Consider the following 23,825-nt stretch of genomic DNA (forward strand, 5'->3'; position numbering starts at 1 on the left):
TATATATATATATATATATATATATATAGTAAAGAAATATCTATGCATTTCAGAAACTTATCACTAAAGCAACAACTCTAGATAATCTGGACATATTGCACCATAAATGACTAGGTACACCAGCATTTCATTTTGAGCTTATAATATGCTTTAACACACAGTATAGTATAGTATGTATATGAAAAAGAAGCTAATGCCAATAAAGCCTGCCTTTAGACTTGCAGAAAATAATCATAATATTCCCACCCATCTCTCCTATAGTATAAAAACTTGAGGAATTGTTAACTGGTTAAGAAACAGTCATATAGAGTCCAGACCATCATCACAAGACTCGGATTGAAGAAAACCTTGAAAGCTGATTTTAAACTCAATGGAAACACATGGCAACTTGTTGTCCTAATTTTTGAATTTGCACAAATTGGGATGACCCCACTGATTTTTGCTTGAAATTTGAGATTTTAAGGCTCTACACATGTTTTCCAAGGCATTTTTCAATCACCTAGGAATCTATTGATGAATCCAAGTCCTTCACCTCCGTTTTTGTCAATTTTCATTGTCTTAAAGTTGGGTTTTTCTTCAATTTCGGGTTTCAGAGCAGTCACTGCAAGTAGGAAATTTTAATATGAAATTTGCAATTTTAAGGCTCTAAGGAACACTTTTCAAGGTGGAAAGTCTACGTTTCTTGATGATAAATCAATCACGAGCTTATCTTCCATCTCCGTGAAAACTTTGGTTACATTTGGCCTTCATTTTGGCCATTTTCTGTGCAATTTCGGGTTTCAAAGCAGTCACTGCAAGTTGGAGAACTTTTAAATGTCATTGCAAGTTGGGGAACACTTAGATGTCATTGCAAGTAAAGTCACTACAGGTAGGAACTTTTTGATGCAATTACAATTTTTAAATTTCACTTTATGTTTTTTTTTCCACTTTAAGTGTTTGTAGGAACTTTTTGAGGTAAATGCAAGTGTTTAAAATTACAAGTCTTTTTAACTTGTAAAGTGTCCTTCAAACCCGAAATTGGCCTTTAAGTCATTTTTTCAAATTGTAAAGTGATTTTAAAAGCTCCCCCATTACAAGTTATTTTCAAAAAGCAACTTGTAATGAACCAAAAATAACCCGAATTGCAAGTAAGTCTTTTGCAACTTGCAATGGGGGTTCCAAGACCTGAATTGCAAGTAAGTTTCTTGTAACTTGCAATGGGGGTTCCAAGACCCGAATTGCGAGTAAGTTTCTTGAAACTTGCAATGGGGGTTCCATGACCCGATTGCAAGTATGAAGGTGCTTATTTTTCTATAGCAAGTCTTTTTATTGTCTTTGCAAGCTAATGACTATCATACAAGCATGCTTACTTGCAATGGGGGTTTCAAGACCCAATTGCAAGTGAAAGTTTCAACATTATTTCCCAACTTGTATTCTTCCATTTGCACCTCCCAAACATGCAAGCTTGTACACTTGTAATCAGGTACTTGCAATCAACTCTTCAAGACCTGATTACAAGTGGAAGTATCAAGGTTTTTCCCTACATTTGTGTTGATCATTTCATAGTTTCAAGCTTGCTGGTCTTCACTCACATTCCACCTCCCAAAACCTGAGATTGGTCCAAAATGCACTCAAAAACACTTGAAAATGAGTCTCTAGGATCCAATTACAAGTGCAAACTTGTATTTTCCCATTACACATATGAAGTTGCATGTTCATTCTCCACAATTGCAACTCAGTGCTCTTGTTTTTCCACACATGTAATGCAGTCCTCAAAACCCGAAATTCACTTGTTAGCCCATTTTTGCATCAATTTATCTCTTCCCTTGTCAATATTGTTTGCACACACGATCTATTAAACCAACAAATCAAAGCATGGGCATTGTTTTATAACAATTTCATCTTGAATAAGGTGTTATGGGTTCTTCATCAATGAACAAAAGAAGAAGAGATACAACAGTAATTCATGGGGCAGCCCAACGGTCAATAATCCTCATGAAGTCATCTAGTGACAAAGTGAATCAAGCATGGAGAAAGAACACAACAAAGAGAAGAACTTCCCTCTAGAAAAACCAGTACTACCCCAAGCAAGAAGATAAGATTGAAGTTCGTTGGCCAAGGACACAAAGATCATTAAGGATGCAAATTCCCATTCCGATTCGAGATATCTTCACTAATCCTGAATACTTCAAGTTCTAATATCCAAATGCAGCATGAAAATCATCACAGACAAAGGCTGATGTAGTTAGAGTCATGTTTTCGGACACATAGAATAGTTTCAATTATGCATTTGTAATTTTGTTTTGACAAGTTACATGTAAAAACAAGTTTTGTAATTGCAAGTGTCACTTTTACTTGCATTTTTGTAAAATGTAATTACATGTAAGGCAACTACAAGTTGAGTTAAATTAGGACTGTAGTTGGAATAAGTCATGGTGGTTGAGAGAATTTCTCAACTTAGTTGGGATCCTTCCACCTTTTTCTCAAAGCTCCTCTCCTATAAATACTTGAGGGGGTCTATTGTAATCTATATCTTCTGGCAATGCAACAAAATTCTGTCAATTTGTATGTACACTCTAAGACTTTGAGCTTAGATGTAAATCAAATTGCATTCAATAAAAGAGGCAAGTTGTGTTGAGACTTTGTATCAATTCAAGTTGTTATGTGACAACATTTTCTGGAATTGATTGTGATTTTTGTTCTATTGTTCAAGAGGGATTTAAACTCAATCTTCCAGACTTTGAGTTGCTAATTGTATTTAGAATCATAGGTTAGGTTTTCAGACTTGGTCTTGCAGACTTTGAGCTGCTTATCATGTTTAAAGCTAGTTTAGAAAGCTCAAGGAGATAACTTGTAGACTTTGTGCTGCTTTTATTTTTAAGACTTGTGCATGTAAGGTGAAGTGTGTCATATAGACAGACTTTGAACTGTTGTGTGTTGTACACTGTTATCATTTTGAGTAGGTTGATAGGACAGTAGGAGTGTTGAAGACTTTGTGCTTTCATTTCTATTTTCCCATCCCGGGGAAGTGACGGAAGTCTTTGTGCTTTCATGGAAACTTTGCTTCCCTTTATGTTCTAAAAATCCTATGAAAGTTTCATTTCTGTATTTATTGTTGTTGCTGTAACTTCTTTCCTGAAATAAGAGAAATAATATCGTTTGTACAAATTTTTCAACCAACACAGCTGTCTATAAAATAGATTCTAACATTAATTGTCTACTATTTATTTTACTTTTAAATTGCTTTTCTGCTTTTTTGACAAATAAAGTTGGCACTTCCTAAGTCTCATAACTATAATACAGACAAAACCAGCTAATTACTAATGAAAAGAGTCTAATTATTTCATCTTTTCAAGAAGTGTAAAATATAAAATCCAATAACATCAAGAATACCCCTTATTTTGTCTATTGTAATTATATTTCTTCATTTCATCTCTCACCAAAACTTCATTAAAAAGTGCAGTTTAAAGGCTACTGTAGATTATCTTTTCAAGGGTGATTTCATATGTAAATTTTAACACTCGTCCCCCAATAAGATGAATATAGAGTCCAACAACAAGCTTAGAGAACCATTTGTATTAGATGCCATGTCCAACGAGTATCTCTTTTAACAAAATTCACTTGGGGCTTCCACAAAGCCTTGTTCCCATGGCTCAAAGTCTCATGGCTACATTAACACAGGAAGCATGCCCTAAAGGACCGAATCCCGAGTCATCATTACAGTAATCACTTTGCCTTACTATTAAATCAAGACTGGGATAATTACAAGAAATAATTTCTACCATGTTGAAATCTAATTCACTAGTGCCTACTTATACAATCTATAAACCAACTAGACCAATACACATGGTTTCTTACACATGTTCAAGCTCTTTCATAAATTTGATTGATTTTTTGTAGAATGCACTAATAAATACCAAATTTAAGACCATATTCAATGCCTATGCATTTTAACCCAACTAAAGTTTTTAGGCTGAGCACATGACTTCTCACATGTAACTCAAATTGTTAAAATTTAAAAACAAGATAGGGAACCTATCAAACATAGTAATATACCACAAAGTTTTGGTAACTTCTTAAATGAATGTAATGCCCCATTTTTGCACCTTCCTAGTGTCAGAGTTGTTAGCAAGGTTAGCCTATGAGTAGGGTCTCCATAGGCTTATACAGTCGATAGGGAGCCCATTCAAGGGTCTTGTGCCCTTTGGGGAGGTTTGTGATGCATTTCAGGAGCTCAGAGCCAATCTCCTATTTTTTGTTGCAGATTGGTTGAGACTTATCATCTTTTGGCATTACTTTTAGGTCTGTTTTAATTTCAGATTCATTTAAGTTTCAAATATTTTGCAACGAGAATGACTGAAAATTAAAGCAATACATACTTCTCTCTGCTATTTAGTTTATCCATTTTATATTCCTTGTTATTTGCAAATCTACAAGGTTTTGCAAGACTGAAACAAACAACACCAAACCATCAGCAGCCTATGTTTTCACAAGCAACAAGTTTTATATTCTTTACCAATGAATGTACGACAATTGTTTGACAAAATACCAATATAGCTGAGTGGTAGATAGAAGTGCAAAGAATTTTAGGTGCAAATTGGGATGGAACATTACAATGGTATCAAAGCGAAGTTTTCCTGCCATCCTGTTGGAAGATTAAATAAAATTCAAAAGTACAAAAATGGGTTGTAGCAGGGTTGAAGATCAGATCAAGAGGAGTTATGAATAGGAAGCTATCCAACTCTCTTAAGAGTACCAAAGCATGCCTGAGGGGTTTAAAAAAAAGGTTTCCTTTGATGATTTCTTAAGTTCGGTTGCAGCCTTGAGACCTGGTAAAATGGGTATGGTGAAGTACATCAAAAGAATAATGAAAGAAAAATCAAAAGTTGCCCTAGAAGAAGGGTTAGTGAAGGAAGAAGTACGTGTTTGTAACTTGAGGCTTACAGGTAAACTTGACAAAGATAAAAATTAGTCAAGACATGGTATAGGCATACAAGTTAGCACTCGTAAAGTGGATTTTATTCTGGAGAGGAAATGTGATTCATCTTCATTTGCAGCTGACTTGGAGCATGAGGTTAGAAATCTTGATGTCTTGGATCCACAGTACTCCGTTGGAAGTGATGAGGAGGATGCACAAGAGAGTCGGGACGGCTATGGGATCAGCGTTGACAAGTATTACAATCCTAATTTAGATCTTCTCCATAGCAGCAGTGCACTTTCTTCTCAAAATCAGAGTGGAGTGAAACATTACAATGAAGATGGCACTTCTAGTTTAGAAGACCATGACTATAAAGTCCCTTACCAAAAGTTTCAAAAAAAATATTTGCTCATTTGCTACTTTCAGCTCATTGACATTTTGTCAAACACTTGATAGGACAGCAAATTAAACAATGTTGTTGACTTTAAAGTTTACTCGGGTAGGATTATGCGACCTACATACAAAGTAAACGAAATATAACTTACAGAACATGGAATATCATAACATAGAAATAACAAGAACATGTTCAATAAAGCATTTATTCCAATATACAATGTATACATGACAATAGTAACAGGTCCCCGAGAAATCCAAAATGAGTACATAAATAATACATAGTTGGTTAAGATTACCAACTATCAAGAACTGTCAAGTAACAACTACCCTTTGGGGAAAAATAAACACCATGACATAACATAGTCGACTAACTACTACACACTTAACACCTTTGTCTAACCAATATTTATTTTTAAACAAACTTGACATAATCTGCCGACTACATCGAACCCCCAAAAAAAGAAGTCATCTTCCAAACAATTGAAGCAAAAATGGAGCTATGTACAACAAAACTATTCAGGAAGGCGAGAGGATATCCCTAGGCAAGTGGAGGATGTCAGGCTCGAAGTGGCGCCAGAAGTGGAGTATTGCTAGCAAAGGTGTTTCTACTAATCTGTGTGGATCTTCAAGTCACATTCAGCCAAGAGCTCGCATTCCCATGACACATTAACCATGAGAACTATCTCCATCAGTTCACTCTTAGTCTACTCCAACTCCTGAGTCGTAGCCTTACTTTACTGCTCGTGTGTGACAACTAGGCATCCTTCTCTACCAATTCCACCTTTTGTTGCCACAATCTACCCTCTTGCTCAAGTAATTGAGCTTTCCGACCATCCAAGGTGGCCTCCAAAGCTATATGACACTCACATTCTACAGTGGTGAGATGGATCTACTAGGCGATCTACTCCTGAGATATGTTGATATGGGCACACAACTCACCCCTAGCACCTCTTCCTGTCTAAGTGCACTTGCCCTGGCTACACTAGCTTCCTCCAAAGAAGTCATTACCCTCTTCATTTTGTCAAACATATCTTGAAAGCATGCCTCCATGTCGAGCACTCAGCCATGCCTTCCTACCATGTTGCGTCACGATGGGTTCCATGTTGCCAACATCACTAGGGTCTCCATAATGGGTCATCCCTGAAATACAAAACAGCATAAGAACTCCCCTTGGCAATCCATTTGCATGAATACAAGGATCTTTTTGGCTTCAATGACCACTAAGGGATTCAGACCAATTTCCAATTAGCGAGACAAATCTGCCACTTCATGCATAAACAAAGCTACATCCTACAGCTCTACCAAGTATCTGTGCACCGTGCCAAGTACGTAATGGGATTCTAGTAAACAAATCTCTATGTGCATCCCCCAAGTCTCATCCTCACTGGATGCGCCATCTGAACCCTCGCTTTCTAGAGTCTTAGCCTTTTCAAGCCAAGAAGTACTAGCACAATTGTTATCCATCTCTCGAGGCTTACCTAGCTAATTAGCCATGGGCTCGACAAATGTCTCTATGGAAAGAATTGCCTCTACTATTGGTATACCCTTCTCCGCTTCCCCTACAAGTCCGAGTTTTTCCTCTTCCCATTCGACTGCCACCTACTCTACCTCCCTTGCATAAACTACTAGCTCCTCTACTTCACTTTCCACAACTTCCAAAGAATCCAAGTTCTCATCTAAGAGACTTGGTGGTGGCAATAGGGGCCGACTGGTGACACGTTGAACTTGCTCAGCCAATTGTCCACCCTACTAGCACCAACTCCATCCTCGGAATCTAGTGGTGTCACTTCGATGACAACTACCAACGATGCAGCAACTAACATCACTTTGGCAACAACTAGTATTGGTGTCATGACTAGCACCACTTCAACAACAATGGTTGTCGGTGTCATGACTGGTGCCACTTTGACAACCATAGCTCTTGGTGTCGTGACTGATGCCGCTTCAGGAACAATGGCTACTAGTGTCACTACTAGAACTCCTTCAGCCCATGGAGAAACACTCACTAGCAAGAGTGTCAAGAGTGTGAGAGATAAGAGCATGGCGAGCAAGAGTGCGATACTCACAATCATAGTCCTTGCTAGAGGTGGTGGTCGTACTAGCACTAAGTAAGCCTCTAGGAAACATTATCCGGACTAGTATGTTGAAGACTAGCATCCTCAGTAGATAATGATATTGCAATTGCCGCACACTTGTCACTTCTTCTTGGCCCTTCCTTATCCTTAACAATTGCATTATTGGTGGAATGGTTTGCTGTTTGAGAATGGCAGATTACAGAAATATGCATGTACAAGCCCTAACCTTATTAAACAGCAGATTGGGACACACAGAAATTGCTACAGCAGAAGTCACCTACGGAAGATGACTGAAAATCTGTTCCAAGGTATCATTTCACCTCCCCAAACACCAATCCCAAGGGTAGAGTTGAACACCAAGGTGGCTGCTTACCCCTCACATCCCCTTAAGAAATCTCTGCAATAATCACGGCTGTCTTGGGGAAGTTTGGCGGTCAACTTACAAACAAAAGCTCCCACGAATGCACCAAGAAAAGCCACAAATGCTGTGTTATGACAGTGGCATCCAATATGGGACTTCCTCACCTCAAATCATAGTTCCATGGAGTTTCCTGAGGGGGGGCAGGGGGGCCAAGGGCCTAAGTTTAGTATGCAATGGATGCAATTGAACCAGATGAAGGATGCAATGTGATGAAATTGTCTAGTTAGATCAAGCAAGCTGATGGTTTAGTATCTTTAATGGCTAACCGAATCATAAGGCATGGTTTAATTTTATTTTGGATAATGGAAGACAAAGCCAGGAAGAGAAATGCTAAAAAGTTGAATTTTGGCAAAGACCGGGAAAACCAGAATGCACACGTAAAGCCTTTGGCAGATTCTCAAGATGATCAATTCACTAGAGAAACAGTAGAGGTTGATCTGTAACAACATTATTTGGACTGTTTTTTCAACCATACTCAAGAAGCATATAGTTATGACAACATATGGCAGAATCAAGAACAAATATTTGACAAGACTACTATGCTTCCACAGCAATAAATGATTAGTATAGAGTAGGGAAGCTGAAAGCAGATGTCCTCCAAAGAAGCTTATAGCCAATTATGAAAATATTAAACAAGCCAAGTGACAGTGTGGTTCAACAGCAGCAGCAAAGGAAGATCTGGTGCAGACAGATTAAGAAGGATGTGCAAGGCTGCATATGGTCATTTTAGCATTGGGCTTATACTCAAAATTTAATTACATAAACTCCATGTATTTCATAGCATATTAATATTATAAGTTACTTGCATTAAAGTAGTCTTTCAGACATGAACCCAGTTAATGAAGTTTGCCATGAATAATTTAATCCAAGAGAATGGAAATGAATTCACACCAATTGTTATCATACCTCAAATCTAAGCTCCTTAAGTTTGGGGCAGAACTGACCAAGCTCCACAAGAACATCATCAAATACAAAAGGAAGAGCTATTCTTTTCAGATTTCTTAACAAGCGTGGAAGGCCACATAAAATCACTTCTTCAATCTGCAATAGAAAATGAATATATTGAAAAATATTGTACATAGTAAAACAAATGAATCTAACATCAGTATTCACATACTCTAAGCTAATTTGGTGAAAAACAAACAGCAAAGCAATTTACAATGAACTGTGTCATCTAACAAAGAAATTTTTAAAAAAGCGAATCAGTCTTCAGGAAGCACATTTATTTTTTAAACATAATTGAATTTGTCAATACCAAAATCAAACAATAGAAAATCCAAAAAATGTGGCCCGGCAAGATTTTTAAAGCATTTATTAACTGATTCTGGTGGATCCATGTAAATGTGTGAACTTGTAAATCAGATGTAAATAATTTAAGCAGCATGTACATAGGCACTTCATTATTTGTAAATCCAGGTTGAGAGTGGAAGAGGAAAGGTCATTTTGTTGGCTTTCCAACTGCTACAATTTGTTGTCTTTAAATTGTAATTGTTGTACAATACTCCTTTGAAAGATTTAACACATTAGTGAAGTTGCTAGTATGGGTACAGGTATGTCGATATGGCAATTTTATATACATACATATATATATATGTGTGTGTGTGTGTGTGTGTGTGTGTGTGTGTGTGTGGGAGAGGGAAGGTCACTTGGTTGGCTTTCCAACTGCTACAATTTGTCGTCTTTAAATTGTAATTGTTGTACAGTACTTTAAAAGATTTAATACATTAGCTAAATTGTCAATACGGGTATGGGTACAGGTACATCGATACGGCAACTTTTTTCCTTGGGTAGAGTATATATATATACATATATATACACGTACATATATATATGCACATGTATATATATGTAAATTTATTATATGTGTATCTATTATATATATGTATGTATGTATGTACGTATGTATGTATGTATGTATGTATGTATGTCAGAGTTCCAAGACTCGCCAAAACTCGCCAGGACTGGGCGAGTTGCGAGTCGGGTGAGCCTAGCTGAGTCGCAGGGGCTCGAACTCGGCTCGTCCAATTCCTGGACGAGTTTTGGCAAGTCCCAGGATTCACGGACTTGGCCGAGACCCGACAAGTCCTGATGCCCAAACCCCTCAAACCCATTAGTGCCTCCACTCCCGAATCCCCACTAGTTAGTGGAACCTACCTTAGATGCCTTCATAGGAGGGACACAGAATCCTTTGAGCCATAGACTTCTAGTTATTGTTTTGATATCTATTTGGAACATTTGATGTCCTGGATTTCAAATTCCAAGAGTAATGTATATATTTGACAATATTTATATATCTAACTGTGGTATTTCCTTCAACTATAATTTGCGTTTATAATTATGTGAATGATGTTTACTTGTGTATCTGATCAAATTAGCTTCTACTTGATGATGTCAATGTCTTTACGGTTTATTTAATAAAGGGTGCATGAAACAAGTTTTAAATCCTTAAAAATCTCTAAATTTCTTGGGTTTTTCACTATCGAGTCTGCGCTAAGCTTTTCTACCAAGTTGAGTCACCCTCACTAAGTCCACACCGAGTCCGAGTCTATATATATATATATGAGAGTGGAAGAGAGAAGGTCTCTTGGTTGGCTTTCCAGCTACTACAACTTGTCTTTAAATTGTATTTGTTGTACAATACTCCTTTGAAAGAGTTAATACAATAGCTAAGTTGCCAATATGGATACATTGGTAGGGCATTTTTTTTCCTTGGCTACGGTAATTATATACATATGCATACATACATACATACATAATTAAAAAAAATTTAAATTTTTTTTGAAATTTACAGAATTGCAAAACTAAATACATTTGAGACAATGATACTTCATTAATGATCAATGCCAAATGCCAAAATGGTAGTGATTAAGATAAATATTAAATGCCAATTAATAGTTCAAAATTTCAATATTATGTCAATTAATGGAGGAATCAAGAGCAGATTTGTCAATTCTTTTAATAATTGTTTTTGATAATTATAGTTGAAGAAAATAAACCTCATTGGAGGCATTAGTTCTACTTGGATGCCAATATTTTGCAATAGATCAAATTCATCCAATAAAACATTCACTTCCAAGCTAGGCATTGGACCCCTGGTATGTTGTTTGTCCTTTTGATGAAATAAATCTTTCAAAATTGCAATAATTATTGTGATATTATAAAATCAGACTCTGAAATTGTTTATCAGTCCATTAGTTCATTATATTTTGCATTTAAAATCACTTGTTCATTGGCAAAGAAGCAAGCATAAACCCTATATGATCCTTTGGAAACAAATAGCAATCAAAACCATTAAAACTTCCAAAAAAAAACCTCAAACAGCAAGTTCAAACTCAAAAAATCAGTTTGTCAGTTGGAAAGGGATCTTTCAGAGCCCAGACTGGTGATGAATGGCACCTAGTGGCATTAAGAGTGGGGTTTCCATCCCACTAGAGAGCCAACGCAGGCCAGCCCCCTCATGGACACATGACTGCCAAATCGTGGGTGGGTCCTAGCCCTGGGTACACACCCAGTAGGATTCCGCACCACCGCAACATTTAGGCTTGGACATCACAGCTCACCACGCTCTGTGGGGCTCGAACTTGAGACCTCGACTTTGATACCAAGCAAGGCGATCACTATGCCAAAAGCTCGGATTGGTAGTGAATGGCACCTAGTGGCATTAAGAATGGAGTTTCTGTCCCACTAGAGTGCCAGCTCAAGCCAGCCCTCTCGTGGACACATGGCTGCCTGATCGTGGGTGGGTCCCAGCCCTGGGTACACTCCCAGCAGGAATCCGCATCATTGCAGCATTTAGGCTGGGACATCACACTTAAGGCCTCTCACACTCGCACCAGGTAGGTTTGGATACGGGTTTGCTGGGGACCATGCTTGGGTTTGCCTACCATGTGTACCCGGGTATACCTAGGCGTAACCAAAGTCATTGGGCACCAAAAAGTAACAAAAAAAGTCACTTTTGAAGTGTTTTTTTTAATCCAACAACCTTAAAATGCCCTAAAAGCACCATTTTGCCCGATACAAAGATTTATTGTAAATTTATAATAAATCTTAAATAAATTTCAATTATTGATTAATAATGAATGCTCTTTAATTTAAAAAATGAACACCAATGTACAAGGTTACCTAGTACGCCCTTAATGTAATGTCCCCTTGCTAGAAGACAGGCAGATGACAGGTGGTTGACCTGTTAGTCGAGTTCCCGTAGGTCAATAGTTTGGATAAGGGACTCAATTGGAGGCTTATGGAGCATTGCAGGGGCTTTGTGAGCGGTTTGTGATAGTTTCCTAGATTTTAGGAGGGGCCCTTATTTTTTAGGGGGAACTATCAGTTGGCTTATAGGACTCGGGCATCTTCCATGATTAGGTGGCTTCAGTCAGATTTCGTTTCTGAGTCCAGATGAGCATTTTATGAATTAATTGGGAAATATAAATATTTCCTAAGTTGGGTTTATATAAATAATAATAAAGTGAATTATTATTATCACTTTATACATTATAATAAAATATAATAAAGTGGGCCATTGGCACACTTCCCTAGGTGTCAAAGTGTTAAGTTATTTGTATAATAAATGGCCCCTTTGTTAATGAATAATGAAGGCTTCATGAAGTTAGAATTATTGGAGGGGAATAAACTTGATTAAAGTCTATTAAATTTAATAATTTGGAACCCTAATTTGGGCATTGGGTTTTGAGAGGCATAAAATCTAGGAAACTATCACAAACCGCTCACAAAGCCCTTGCAATGCTCCATTAGCCTCCAATTGAGTCCCTTATCCAAACTATTGACCTACGGGAACTCGACTAACAGGTCAACCACCTGTCATCTGCCTATCTTCTAGAAAGGGGACATTACATTAAGGGCGTACTAGGTAACCCTGTACATTGGTGTTCACTCTTTAAATGAAAGAGCATTCATTATTAATCAATAATTGAAATTTATTTAAGATTTATTATAACTTTACTAATGTTATTTAAAATGACCTTTTTTTAACTTGATTTTCGACCTTAAGTGCTTTTTGATCATTCTTTATCTTTCTTACTTGCCTCATTTCATGAACAAGATTGTTGGCTCTAAATCTTGTATGCCCTAACCTACCAAAATTCATGACAATTGTGTGCTCCTATGTCCTTGTAACCCTATGTTGACAACCAATCCTATCAACATAAGGTGTCTCAACCTTGTATTCCCAATGTTCATATTTATTTGTTGTTTTGGCCTCATCTTGGGAAGTCCCACTTTGTGTTGGCATTATTTGCCATGTGTTGGACACTTTGGGAAGTGTGCAAGAGATTGTAACAACGGCCTAATAAATGCAGATGGGGTTAGCTCAAACACTAGTCAGGAAATAATGTTCCTTGGAATCCTTAATACCACTTGATGATTATTCTGTGATATCCGCCAATCAGCAAACCATTAATCTATTACTCTTTCTTACTTTGCCAATATGGCTGCCGTGATAAACATTGAAATAAAAACTATCTTAGAAATCCTAACACCACTAAAAATCATATATTTCTATTATTGAACTGCTGCAATAGTAATGCAATGTTCATGGCAATATTAAAATTGAATTTTTTGTCATCTATGACAGTAATAACATGGTTTGCAATTTCTAAATCAGAAAGCACTCAACAAGCCAAAAAATTCCAACACAGGAAAACTTAGTCATTAAAAGGGTACTTAAATTTAAGAGACTCTTTTTTCAAAATTCGTTTGCAAAATGTCTTGAATGAATCTGAAAAACCATTGGGGAAGTGTTTTCAATTAGATTTGATTCTTGAGTACAAATGGAGTACAAAATTAATCATGCAGATAACCATTATTAATTTATGATGATTGTCTCTGAAATCATCATAAATTGCAAGTCTAGGAAAGTAATTATTACAAGCTTTTACAATTTCTATTCCCCATTCTAGTGAAAATTTGGGTAGAAGAAGGTCTAACCCTCATACTCAGTTGTGGCTCCCCACTTGTGTTTGCCCTCTCGGGTAAACGGTTAAATGCAGAAAGTAAATGCACAGAACATAATGGAAATATATTAAATAACCAGCCTCTATATTAATTCCACAGTCCATATACAATAAGTGCTTATAACATTACATCTAACACGACTAACATGATCCTTTCGAAGAAAAGGTACACAATATATAATACCCGAAGGAGTGCGACACCACCATCGCGACTCCAACTACCTACCCGTCGGCTAACCAACTGACCGCCGTAACTCATTATTACCGACGACAACATAAACATAATATAACAACATAACATAATGATTATTCCCGGCAACATCATCCCCCCCAAGAAAAGAAGTCGACTCCGACGACTTAATACAAAATAGAGATGAACGGCAGGAACTACTGACGCCAGTCGGGCCCGGATCTTATACACTTCCTGCGTCCTCGCCTGAAAACCCTTTTCTGCTACCATCCGATGCTCAAGTGCGGATTTCACCAATATTGCTTCCTTTGCCATCACAGCCCTCCTGGGCCTAACCCAAACTTGTCTGCAAAACACGTTTTTCGGTCTTAGCTTCCACCAACTACTACTCAACTGATACTGTCTCCCTAGCCAATTTGTCCTCGATAGCCACCCGTGCTGCTCTCCTGGCATCCAACTCCTGGGTACGCTGAACTAAGTCTCACGCGACTATTGCCTCCAACCTGGTGGTCAGCTCCTCCCGAGCCCTCTGTGCATCCACCAAGGCAACCTCACGTCCAGCCGAGACATACTCCGAGTTCCTCAAAGCGTATCAGTCATGCCTGGAGGTGGCCACAATCCGCTGGCACAAATGCTAGGAGACACCTCAAATCCTCCATCACACTCCCAAAAGGCCAAAAACTGAACGGAATAACTCCCTAGTGTCATACAACTGCGCGGACCTGCAATGGCTTCCCTCAAACTCTGTTTGTTCGCAACCTCCAAATCCGTCTCCCTCTACGGCTTATGGCTTCCCGCCAATGCTTAGCGTCAGGCTTCTTTCTCACCATACGGAACAACCACAACACTTCCCGTGGCCTTCTGTAGCTCAAAAATAAACTGGGGGTCTGGGGGCAACGCCCCCAGCGGGGTCGAGGGGCAGCGCCCCTTGCGGGGCAACACCAATTTACAACCTTCAGAACCCCACAAAAGTCCATGGCGCGCATCATTTCTGTGATATTTTATGATGTCAAAACCCTTCTTCTACACTCCAATATTTTCAGTGTCTAGGCTCCAGATGTCATTGAAACATTTTTCAATCCGTCGTCGTCGTTTTTTGTTTTTTTTTTTTAAGGCAATGTAATGTCCCCGATGGCATCCCGGCCATACAACCTCCCTGTATGGTCAACAACAGCACTGGCACCTCCAATCGTGCAGCCACCTTCCCATGCAGTCGACACCCTTCTTATCGTACGGACACACCTCCGGTCAACAACAGCACTGGCACCTCCAATCGTGCGGCTGCTTGGTCTACCTATGGTGGTCGTTTTGCCCTTACGTGGCTGTGTGGATTGTGCGGGCCTGGTCTCTTTTTTTTTTTTTTTTTCCTTTTGCGGCTGCTGCGCATTGGTGTGCGTAACCCTTGCTGTGCGTGTTGATCGATCCGTGCGGTGCGTGGTCGGGTCGTGCGGTGCATCTTCCTCCTTTATCCCTTGCTGTGCAGCGGTGTTCGGTGTTGTGCGGTGGTCGGGCTATGCGGTGTGCAGTGTGCGGTGCGGTGGTGGGTTCATGTCTCGGCAACAACCTTCGGTGTCTCCCACCGCACGGTGTGACCGCCGCAAGATGGTGTCACCGTCGGTGGTTCCACCACACGGTGGTGTCACCGTCGGTGCTTCCACCGCACGGTGGTGTCACCGTCCACCACACGGTGGTGTCACCTTGGTCCCACCGTATGGTGGCCATTTTCCCTTTTTCTTTCTTTTTTTTTGACCGTACGGTCGCTGTCGTACGTCCGTGCAATTTTTTTCAAACTTTTTTTTAATAAATTTTTGACCGTACGGTCGCCTGTCATACGACCGTACGTTTCTTTCTTTCTTTCTTCCAACTGTACGGTCATCTGTCGTACGGCCCCGTACGGTGGTGTTTTTTTTCACCTTTTTTTTTTTTTGAATTGTCTAGAGAGTCTTCAGCTCGAGTCCCCTGTCTCTGGGATCGCTCTTCATCCTTCTCGGTTTTCCTCGCCCAAAAGTCTCCTGCTTTTGTCCCGTGCCTCTCGAGTCGCTTGCCCGGCCTCTTAGGTCCCCTTCCATCGTCTCGGGTCCCCCTTCGGGCTCTCGGGTGTCCGTCCGGCCTCTCGGGTCCCCTGCGCGCTTCACGTGGTAGGGTTTCAATTTAGGCCCGTTGGTGGCAAGTCTATTTTCAATGGCCATCGAAAGACCTGGAACCACAATTTCTACAGGGACCACGGTCTCCTTCCGTACATAAGAAGAAGAAGGATAATAAAGATTTTGAAGGCTGTGGCCTTCCACACAGGGTTCCAATCGTTGCCGACACTCTTCGGATTATTTATGTCGCCAGGGTTTGGGGTGTCTCCCTTCCAATATTCTCTATATTCCGGCAGGTACACCTCTGTTGGTTGCTCTAGTTCCTCTACTTCAAGCCTGTAGCTTTGGAACATTTTGTAATCCTCCATTTGCCAGTGGAAGAGCCCGTTAAGTGAGCATACCTCATCTTCAGAACATCCCTCCAATTCGAGCACCCCTTCACTGTTCGGCTCCATCGCGTTCTTGCCCTTGCTTTCATCGAGACCCCCTTCCCCTTTATTAGAGTCCTCTGAGTCTGAGTCTGAAAAGGCGAGCTCTTCGCCGACATCTTGGGTGTGTAGGTCAATGGTATATTTCCGCCCTCCCTTCTCCATGGAAAGTGTATTTTTCTTCCAGTTGTGGTTTACCCTCGCGTTGATCAACCACGCTCTCCCCAGGATGGCGTCATAGCCTTTCTTCTTCGAGGGAATAACCACGAAATCTAACAAGAATGGTTGCGTACCAATTGTCACTTGCTGGGCCATCAACAGGCCGAGTGGCTTAATGCCGTGTTGGTCCGCTCCCACCAGGTTGAATGTGGGTGGCCACAGGGTGGGCTTCCCCAGCCGCTTCCATGTTTCTTCTGGTAGTACATTTACCCCAGATCCCCCGTCCACAATGGTGTCCTTCAGAATGGTCCCACGGATACCCATTTCTACCACAGCTGGGTGTCTACCACTGCTCAAGGCTAGTAACATCGGGTCAATCAAAGGGCTGACGGAAACCTCCACCTGTGGTGTACTCTTCGAAGCAGTGGCGAGAACCCCTACCTGTGGTGCACTCGACGATGCGGTGGCGGGAACCCGTACCTGTGGTGCACTCGACGCTGCGGTGCTTTGCACATTGGTGAGGATGGCGGTCCTCAATTGTGGCATAGAGTCTAGAAGGTCTTTTACCTTTATCGACACCTCCATCTGCAAGATTTGCCCAATGATGTTATTTTCCGCTTCCGTACGGGATGATGTACTCGCCACCTCGTTGTCCCGTCGTTCGGTCATCATCTCACGTTCAATATTGGCCTTTGCCTCCCGTAATCTCTCCTTCTCCGTACGGGGGTCGGGATAAGTGGCTTTTTTCGTCTGGGCGCGGGTGATCGCCAGTACTTCTTTCTCACCAGTCTTCTCAGCCTTCTCAATGTTGAGGAGATTAACCCCTGCCTGCGGGCAATTTGCGTCCTCGTGGTCGCCTGGCCCACACCAACGGCAGAGGTGCTGAGGGGTGGCTTCCTTCGTGCAATCACGGGCGAAGTGCCCCCACTGATTACAGGCCCTACATTGGATAATTGGCCGACCCTTGGTGTCATACTGGATACGGCTTCCGTTATTGTTATTGTTGCTATTCCTTCCGCCGCCACGTCTGTTGTCCCGGTATCCTCCAGATGATGTCGTTGTGTTAGTATGTTGGCCGGTACCCGCTGGTGTGGATGTTGTGGCCTGCTCCGTGAACAACACCTGGTTCATTTGCGTACTTCGGGTTTTCATGTTGTATGGGCACTCCTTGGTGGAGTGTCCCATCACTTGGCAAATCTCGCAGAATGCCTTCTTTTGGCAAGTACCCTTTGTGTGCCCTTCCTCTTTGCACTCAGTGCACCATATGTCTCCTTCGTTCCGACCAGTGCTTCTCATTATTTTGAATTCTTTTCTCATTCGCTCCATGTCTTTCTGGAGCGCTTGCACCCGTTTGCCAGCCTCGTCATCGCTGCTGCTTTCCTGTGAAGAGTCATCATCCTCGGATGAGGATTTATTACTTTTCTTCTTCTTTGATGTTTTGTGTTCGCTCTCCAGGTTCATCGCCCTATTATAAGCGTCGTCATATGACGTCGGGGGTACAATTTTCATCTTCCTCCATAGGGAGGATTTCAACCCTTCAACGAACCATCGTTTCTTCAATCCATCTGCGGGTTGGCTTTCCATTTTACCCAAGAGTTCTTTCAACCTCCGACTGTATGCCCGTACTATCTCCCTGGTACCTTGTTTGGTACTATATATCTCCGTTACAATTTCATTGTCATCACGGAGCAACCGAAACTCCCCCGTGAATTCCTTTTGTAGATTGGCCCACGTGGCCACTTTTTGCTTGTCCACATCGGAGTACCAATCTATGGCAACTCCTCATAATGTGGCTGGGAATTGCTGTACCCAGTCATCCTGGTCTGTTACTCCGTTGGCGGACCAAATGGTTTCACATGTACGGCAGTGCCGTAAGGGGTCTTCCTTGCCCTCCCCTGTGAACTTTGGCAATTTTTGTTTACTCGCCATCCCTCCGCTGGGTCTCGCTCCTCTAATTCCTTGTGTGCTTGTACCTGGCGATCCTCCGCCTCCTGCAACTGAACCTCCACTCGTGGGTCCTCCGAAAAAAGTTGCTGACACCGAACCAAACAAATTGCCTCCCGTACGGTACCCTTGTGCTCCCTCGGCACCTTCGGTCGTACTGTCACCTTCCGGTGTCTCCCTCCGGTTGGTTGTCTCCCTCTGGTTGTCCTCTGAAATGGACAAATTCTTTAGCAAGTCTCTGGTAGCGTCGATCAAGTTTAGACTTCGCCTTGTTTGTTCCACCAACTCTTCGCGGCTTCTTACCCTACAGTGGTATTCTGGCGAACTGTAGAGTTCTCCTTCGGCACCCTCCGTGACTCCTTCTGGCAGCCCTACAACAGTGTAGACAGTGTAGTTCTCTCCGTCTATCTCTACCTCCGCAACCTCCATGACACCTCCTGGGTTCCCTTCGGGCAACCCCTCAGCCGATCGTCCCTCGGCAAGCTACCTTAGCCTACGCCTTCGTTCTATCTGCTGTCTGAGATTCAACGCGATTTGTGCCACTTCCCATTTGTCACTCTGTATCTTTTTATTTTTGTCCTTATTTAGTCTATTGGGCATAAGTCACTTCCATACACATCAAACACATGCCATGTACACAAAAAAAACTTTTATTTTTTTATTTTTCCCTTTCAACCATAATTTATATCAACATTGTGTCGGGATTCTTACAGGGTTCAATTTCCCCTTCGCCTCTTGTTCCATGTGCGCGTCGTCGGTCTCTGGGTTCATCTCACCGACGGGTAGGCCCATCGCATCCGTGCACCATCCACGTCTTCCATTCCCGAGTACGTCTAGGCAACGGCGCCAAATGTTTGCCCTCTGGGGTAAACGGTTAAATGCAGAAAGTAAATGCACAGAACATAATGGAAATATATTAAATAACCAGCCTCTATATTAATTCCACAGTCCATATACAATGAGTGCTTATAACATTACATCTGACACGACTAACATGATCCTTTCGAAGAAAAGGTACACAATATATAATACCCGAAGGGGTGCGACACCACCGTCACGACTCCAACTACCTACCCGTCGGCTAACCAACTGACCGCCGTAACTCATTATTACTGATGACAACATAAACATAATATAACAACATAACATAATGATTATTCCCGGCAACAACTTGGCCTAGATATTGAGCCTATGGCTCCACCCTACTGCTAGATAGCAATAACTCCTACAACACATCAGTATCATCCAATGACAATCCAACTTTGCCTCCTTCAGTTGTAACCACATTTGCCTCTCGAAATCAGCAATCTCATCCTCTGTAAACAAAGACGACTCATCGTCCTACACAATCCAGTCTCTAATGGGTCAATCTCATCAAAATCAATCGGCTGCTCTAATTTGCCCTCCACCTTTTCTGTGTAAAGCCAAAGGTTGTATTGCACAAATACTAGGCCATTAAGACATTGTTAAGTCAACTTATTATGTTTCTTTGTGTGAATGGTGTCAAACAAACTCCAATTACACTCACAGCTAAAAGCACTACAAGGTTGAGATAGAATTCCGAGGGCTAGCTATCATGTCCCCTTTTTGAGCTAAGGAAATAATTTAATAATTTAATTTAAGTTGCCCAAAAAGTAACTTTAATCTTATAAAAAACAACTTATATTTTATTATTAAACCATAAAGTACCTGAAAGTGATATTGTAAAGTGTTATTTTTACAAGAGGGCCTAAGATGATGTCATAAGTGTTGCCAGGACAAGGGAGAAAATTGAAATATTAAACTAAAAACAAAAATAATTTCTGGAGACTTCTTGAGGAGGGCTAAAAATAGAAAACAAGTGATTATAAAAGGAGCTGGGCTTCAAAAAAAATCATCCATTGGTTTGAGAAAAACCATTTTCTCTTGAAGATTGAGCGCTTCATCTTTTGACCAAAGGACAATAATCCTCTTGGTTCTTGGATTAGATTTGGGGAGGAAAACCCTCGTGTTCGATAGACAAGCGATTCCATCCAAGGGTTGCATTTGTGCAGAAAGATACAATTGAAGAGTTCATTGAAAAATTTTGGAGTTGTGTGGAAGATCAAAGAATTTCAAAAATTCAATCAGTTTCCCACTTTCAGCTAGTTCATTACTCGAGTATTTTTCCAGTTTCCAATTTGGTTCAAAAGTCTATTTGTATTCTTGCAAGGTTTCTTTGATATTTCACAATACTCTAATATTTTTGGTCTTCAAAGATAAATATTATATTGATTATACCTTGGTAAATATTAGCCCTACATTTTGAAGGCTTTATTAGATTATATTTTTATACTATTTTTGAATGGAAAGAATGCCATACAGGAATCGTACAACCAAGGAAGAAGTGTTTAGAGAAAGTTTGTTGGGCACCATCAAAAGTTATAGGGATCTTGGATGATTACCACTCCAAAAGGAGACCATTTCTGACACAAAGTCCACCACAGCCAAAGAGAATAAGGAAATCGAAACAGTTAAAGACCATATGCTGATTAGAAACTTATTAATATTTGTGTTGTAATTTGTGGGCCACGCTGTAAGGAAAATAAATACATATAAGGTAGATACATTATTAATTCTAATCTGTTATTGGATGAACCTCCAAAACACCAGCTGCAGCTTATATAAAAAAGGTAATCACAATATTAGATCTTTAACATTTTATGTCGAACACTGGAATTATAATATACTGCAGGGAGTTTGGATTCTTTTGAAGACTGCTACTCTGATCACATTCTTCAGAATGTTTTTATATGATTTCTGATTACATTCTGGTGCAAGATTATTGTCTTGTGGGCCCCACCCTTCTATCAAGCTGCAGCCTGCAGTAAGCGGTTTCTATTATCTGTAAGCAAATTTATGCCGGTCAATGTTGCCCATTTATACATTGCTGTTACTATTATTATTTTCAAAAAAAAAAAATCATTTAGTGTATTATTGTAAGTGTAGTAATTTAAACTCTGGAGTTTCTATAGATTTTTGTAAATCGCAAAATTGAATCACCTAGGGTTTAAAATCAATAGTGCTTCAGGATTTTCAGTCATTACAATAAATAAGAAAATACAAAAAAGTTACATAAATCCAACTAATTCTGGTTACCTAGAGTTACATAATCTTATTGTACCAATAATTCTGGTATATTAGAAATGGAGGAATATTAGTCAACCTGAAAACTATTGGAAGAACAAAACATTCATGAAAAGCTTGAGAAGAAGCCATGAAATTCTCATACAAGAGAGCAGGTACTTTTCAAAGTCAATATGTATGTCCTCAGAAGTCTTATGTGCACAAAGAATATTGAAAAGGCATATCAAGTAAAACAAACTTTTGAAAAGTAGTAATGCCTTTTAACTTTTGTTCCTTTCCGGTAAACATATCCATATAATCACATTCTATCATTAATAAAAATAACATGTAAAAGAAAGGAATAACGCACCCCAGTTAACTGAAGATCCTTGTTCTTTGCATGTGACAAATCTAAGGTTTCAAGACCAGCGCACCAAACTGAAATAGAATGCCAACCTCCGTTGAATACATTTTGTGCATGCAAATGATGTATTTGGTGGCCAAGACTCTTTAATAATGCAATGGATGGAGCTGAAGTGAAAGATACAGAATGATGTGGAGAATGGTAGAGCCGTAATGAGGACAAACGACAAGGAAATGAAGTAACATATGACTTGAAATCCGAAAGAGAAGATGCATATTCCACATTTCTAAGACGCATCCTACTTCTCATCCTCCTCCTATCTAACAGATAATCCTCTTCATCGCTAGTATCTGCAGATTCGTTGAGCTTTGATGATACAATAGACAAGTGTTCTAAATGTTTAAGCGATACAAAGATATTAGCAAGTTCTGGCCATCCAACAGTATCACAACATAAATTAAGGCTTTTGATGGACATCTTTAAATCTAAAAATCGAAACAGACAATCTCTTGAGACTTGTATGCAGCTATCAAGGTCTAACTTCTGAAGATGTGGGCATCTGTGACTCACAGCATCAAGAACTCTATCAAAAAGAGCTGGTAATTTCAAGTGAAATTGGCTGTCAACATGAAAGTCAAGATTGACAAGGTGAACTGGAAGAATATTTGCAATAATTTCTAGGTAAAATGGGACAAGTGATGGACATGAAACAACTGATAGATCCTTCAGATTAGGGCAGGATGCTATTAGGCTAACGACACGGTCAACACCCAGCTTGTATCTGCATCACCATCCAAGAGCCAGAAATACATAGAAGTGTGTCAGATACTCTCCAACATTATTTACAATCAATGGTATATGCTGATGCTTGTCAACACAATAACAAACAACGAAAGATGAAATAAAATTACCAGAGATCAAGAAACAACATAATAAATGTTTGGGCAAGTGATGACTGTAGATGCACATTCTTAAAACATTCTGCCAAACAGTTTGCTTGCATACTTTGCTCTTGACCAAAAAGAGAGAATGCAGACAACTCAAGAGAAACTTGGAAGATTTCTACTCATTGATGATAACTAAATCTTCAAAAAAAACTAATGTTCTCTAACTGTTCTCACATCTGAGCAGATTTAAAATACAGAAAAAACAGATGGAATGCTGCTTTGTAATCATTTCATTTTCACTTTAATAACTCTGCAAGTATTCAGTGGAAAATATCTTTTAATACCATACCAATCACATGATTTCTACTCAACTATTACTTCTATTTTATAAGGAGCTCAAAGTTGTTCCCAATTGGAAGGGGATGATTTGAAATCACCAGTTGAAAACCATGACTATCAAAATCATCAATATGAGGTGATGCATCAGTTCTGACTCTTTTCACCAAGAATGACGAAGAAAAACTTACAAATTTTCTGACCAAAACAGTTCTCACCTTCCTCTTCTTTCCTTCTCATGATCACAGTGATAAGATAAAGTAGCAATTGAGGCATCTGCAACAGAAGCAGAACAAAGTTTCAATCCCAAAACTATAACATTCTAAAGAATCTGTCTCTCTTCAATTGTGAACTCCCCCATTTGGGCTAATGGCTTGATCCTAACTCATTCCTCCAAAACATTTGCCTAAAACTTTACATAACTCAATCTGATACTCTCTATTTTGCATTTCTAAATCAACTCCATTATCCAAATATAGCTCTCCAGTTGCTTCCATCCCACTGCCAGAGCTACTACAAGACTAAATTGGTTTTTCCTGGCTTCTCTTGTTGTCATATCCATTTCTTGCATAGGGAATATGGTATCTACAT

General features: G+C 39.9%; 1 protein-coding gene across 3 annotated transcripts in view; it reads right to left on the reverse strand.

The window, feature by feature from the left end:
* LOC131038433 (EIN3-binding F-box protein 1) overlaps nt 1–23,825 on the reverse strand; it is a 212,784-nt gene that overhangs the window by 99,739 nt on the left and 89,220 nt on the right. For all 3 annotated transcript variants that reach the window (XR_009104473.2, XM_057970872.2, XM_057970873.2), the window contains exons 4-5: nt 22,018–22,792; nt 8,696–8,830 (exon numbers count right to left, since the gene is read on the reverse strand). Coding sequence is in view for 2 of the 3 variants with exons in the window: in XM_057970872.2 (XP_057826855.2) it covers nt 8,696–8,830; nt 22,018–22,792 (910 nt within the window). In the remaining variant the exon portion in view is untranslated. The remainder of the gene's footprint in view (nt 1–8,695; nt 8,831–22,017; nt 22,793–23,825) is intronic.

The sequence above is a fragment of the Cryptomeria japonica genome, chromosome 8, assembly GCF_030272615.1.
Source record: "Cryptomeria japonica chromosome 8, Sugi_1.0, whole genome shotgun sequence".
In the NCBI taxonomy this organism is placed as follows: Eukaryota; Viridiplantae; Streptophyta; class Pinopsida; order Cupressales; family Cupressaceae; genus Cryptomeria; species Cryptomeria japonica.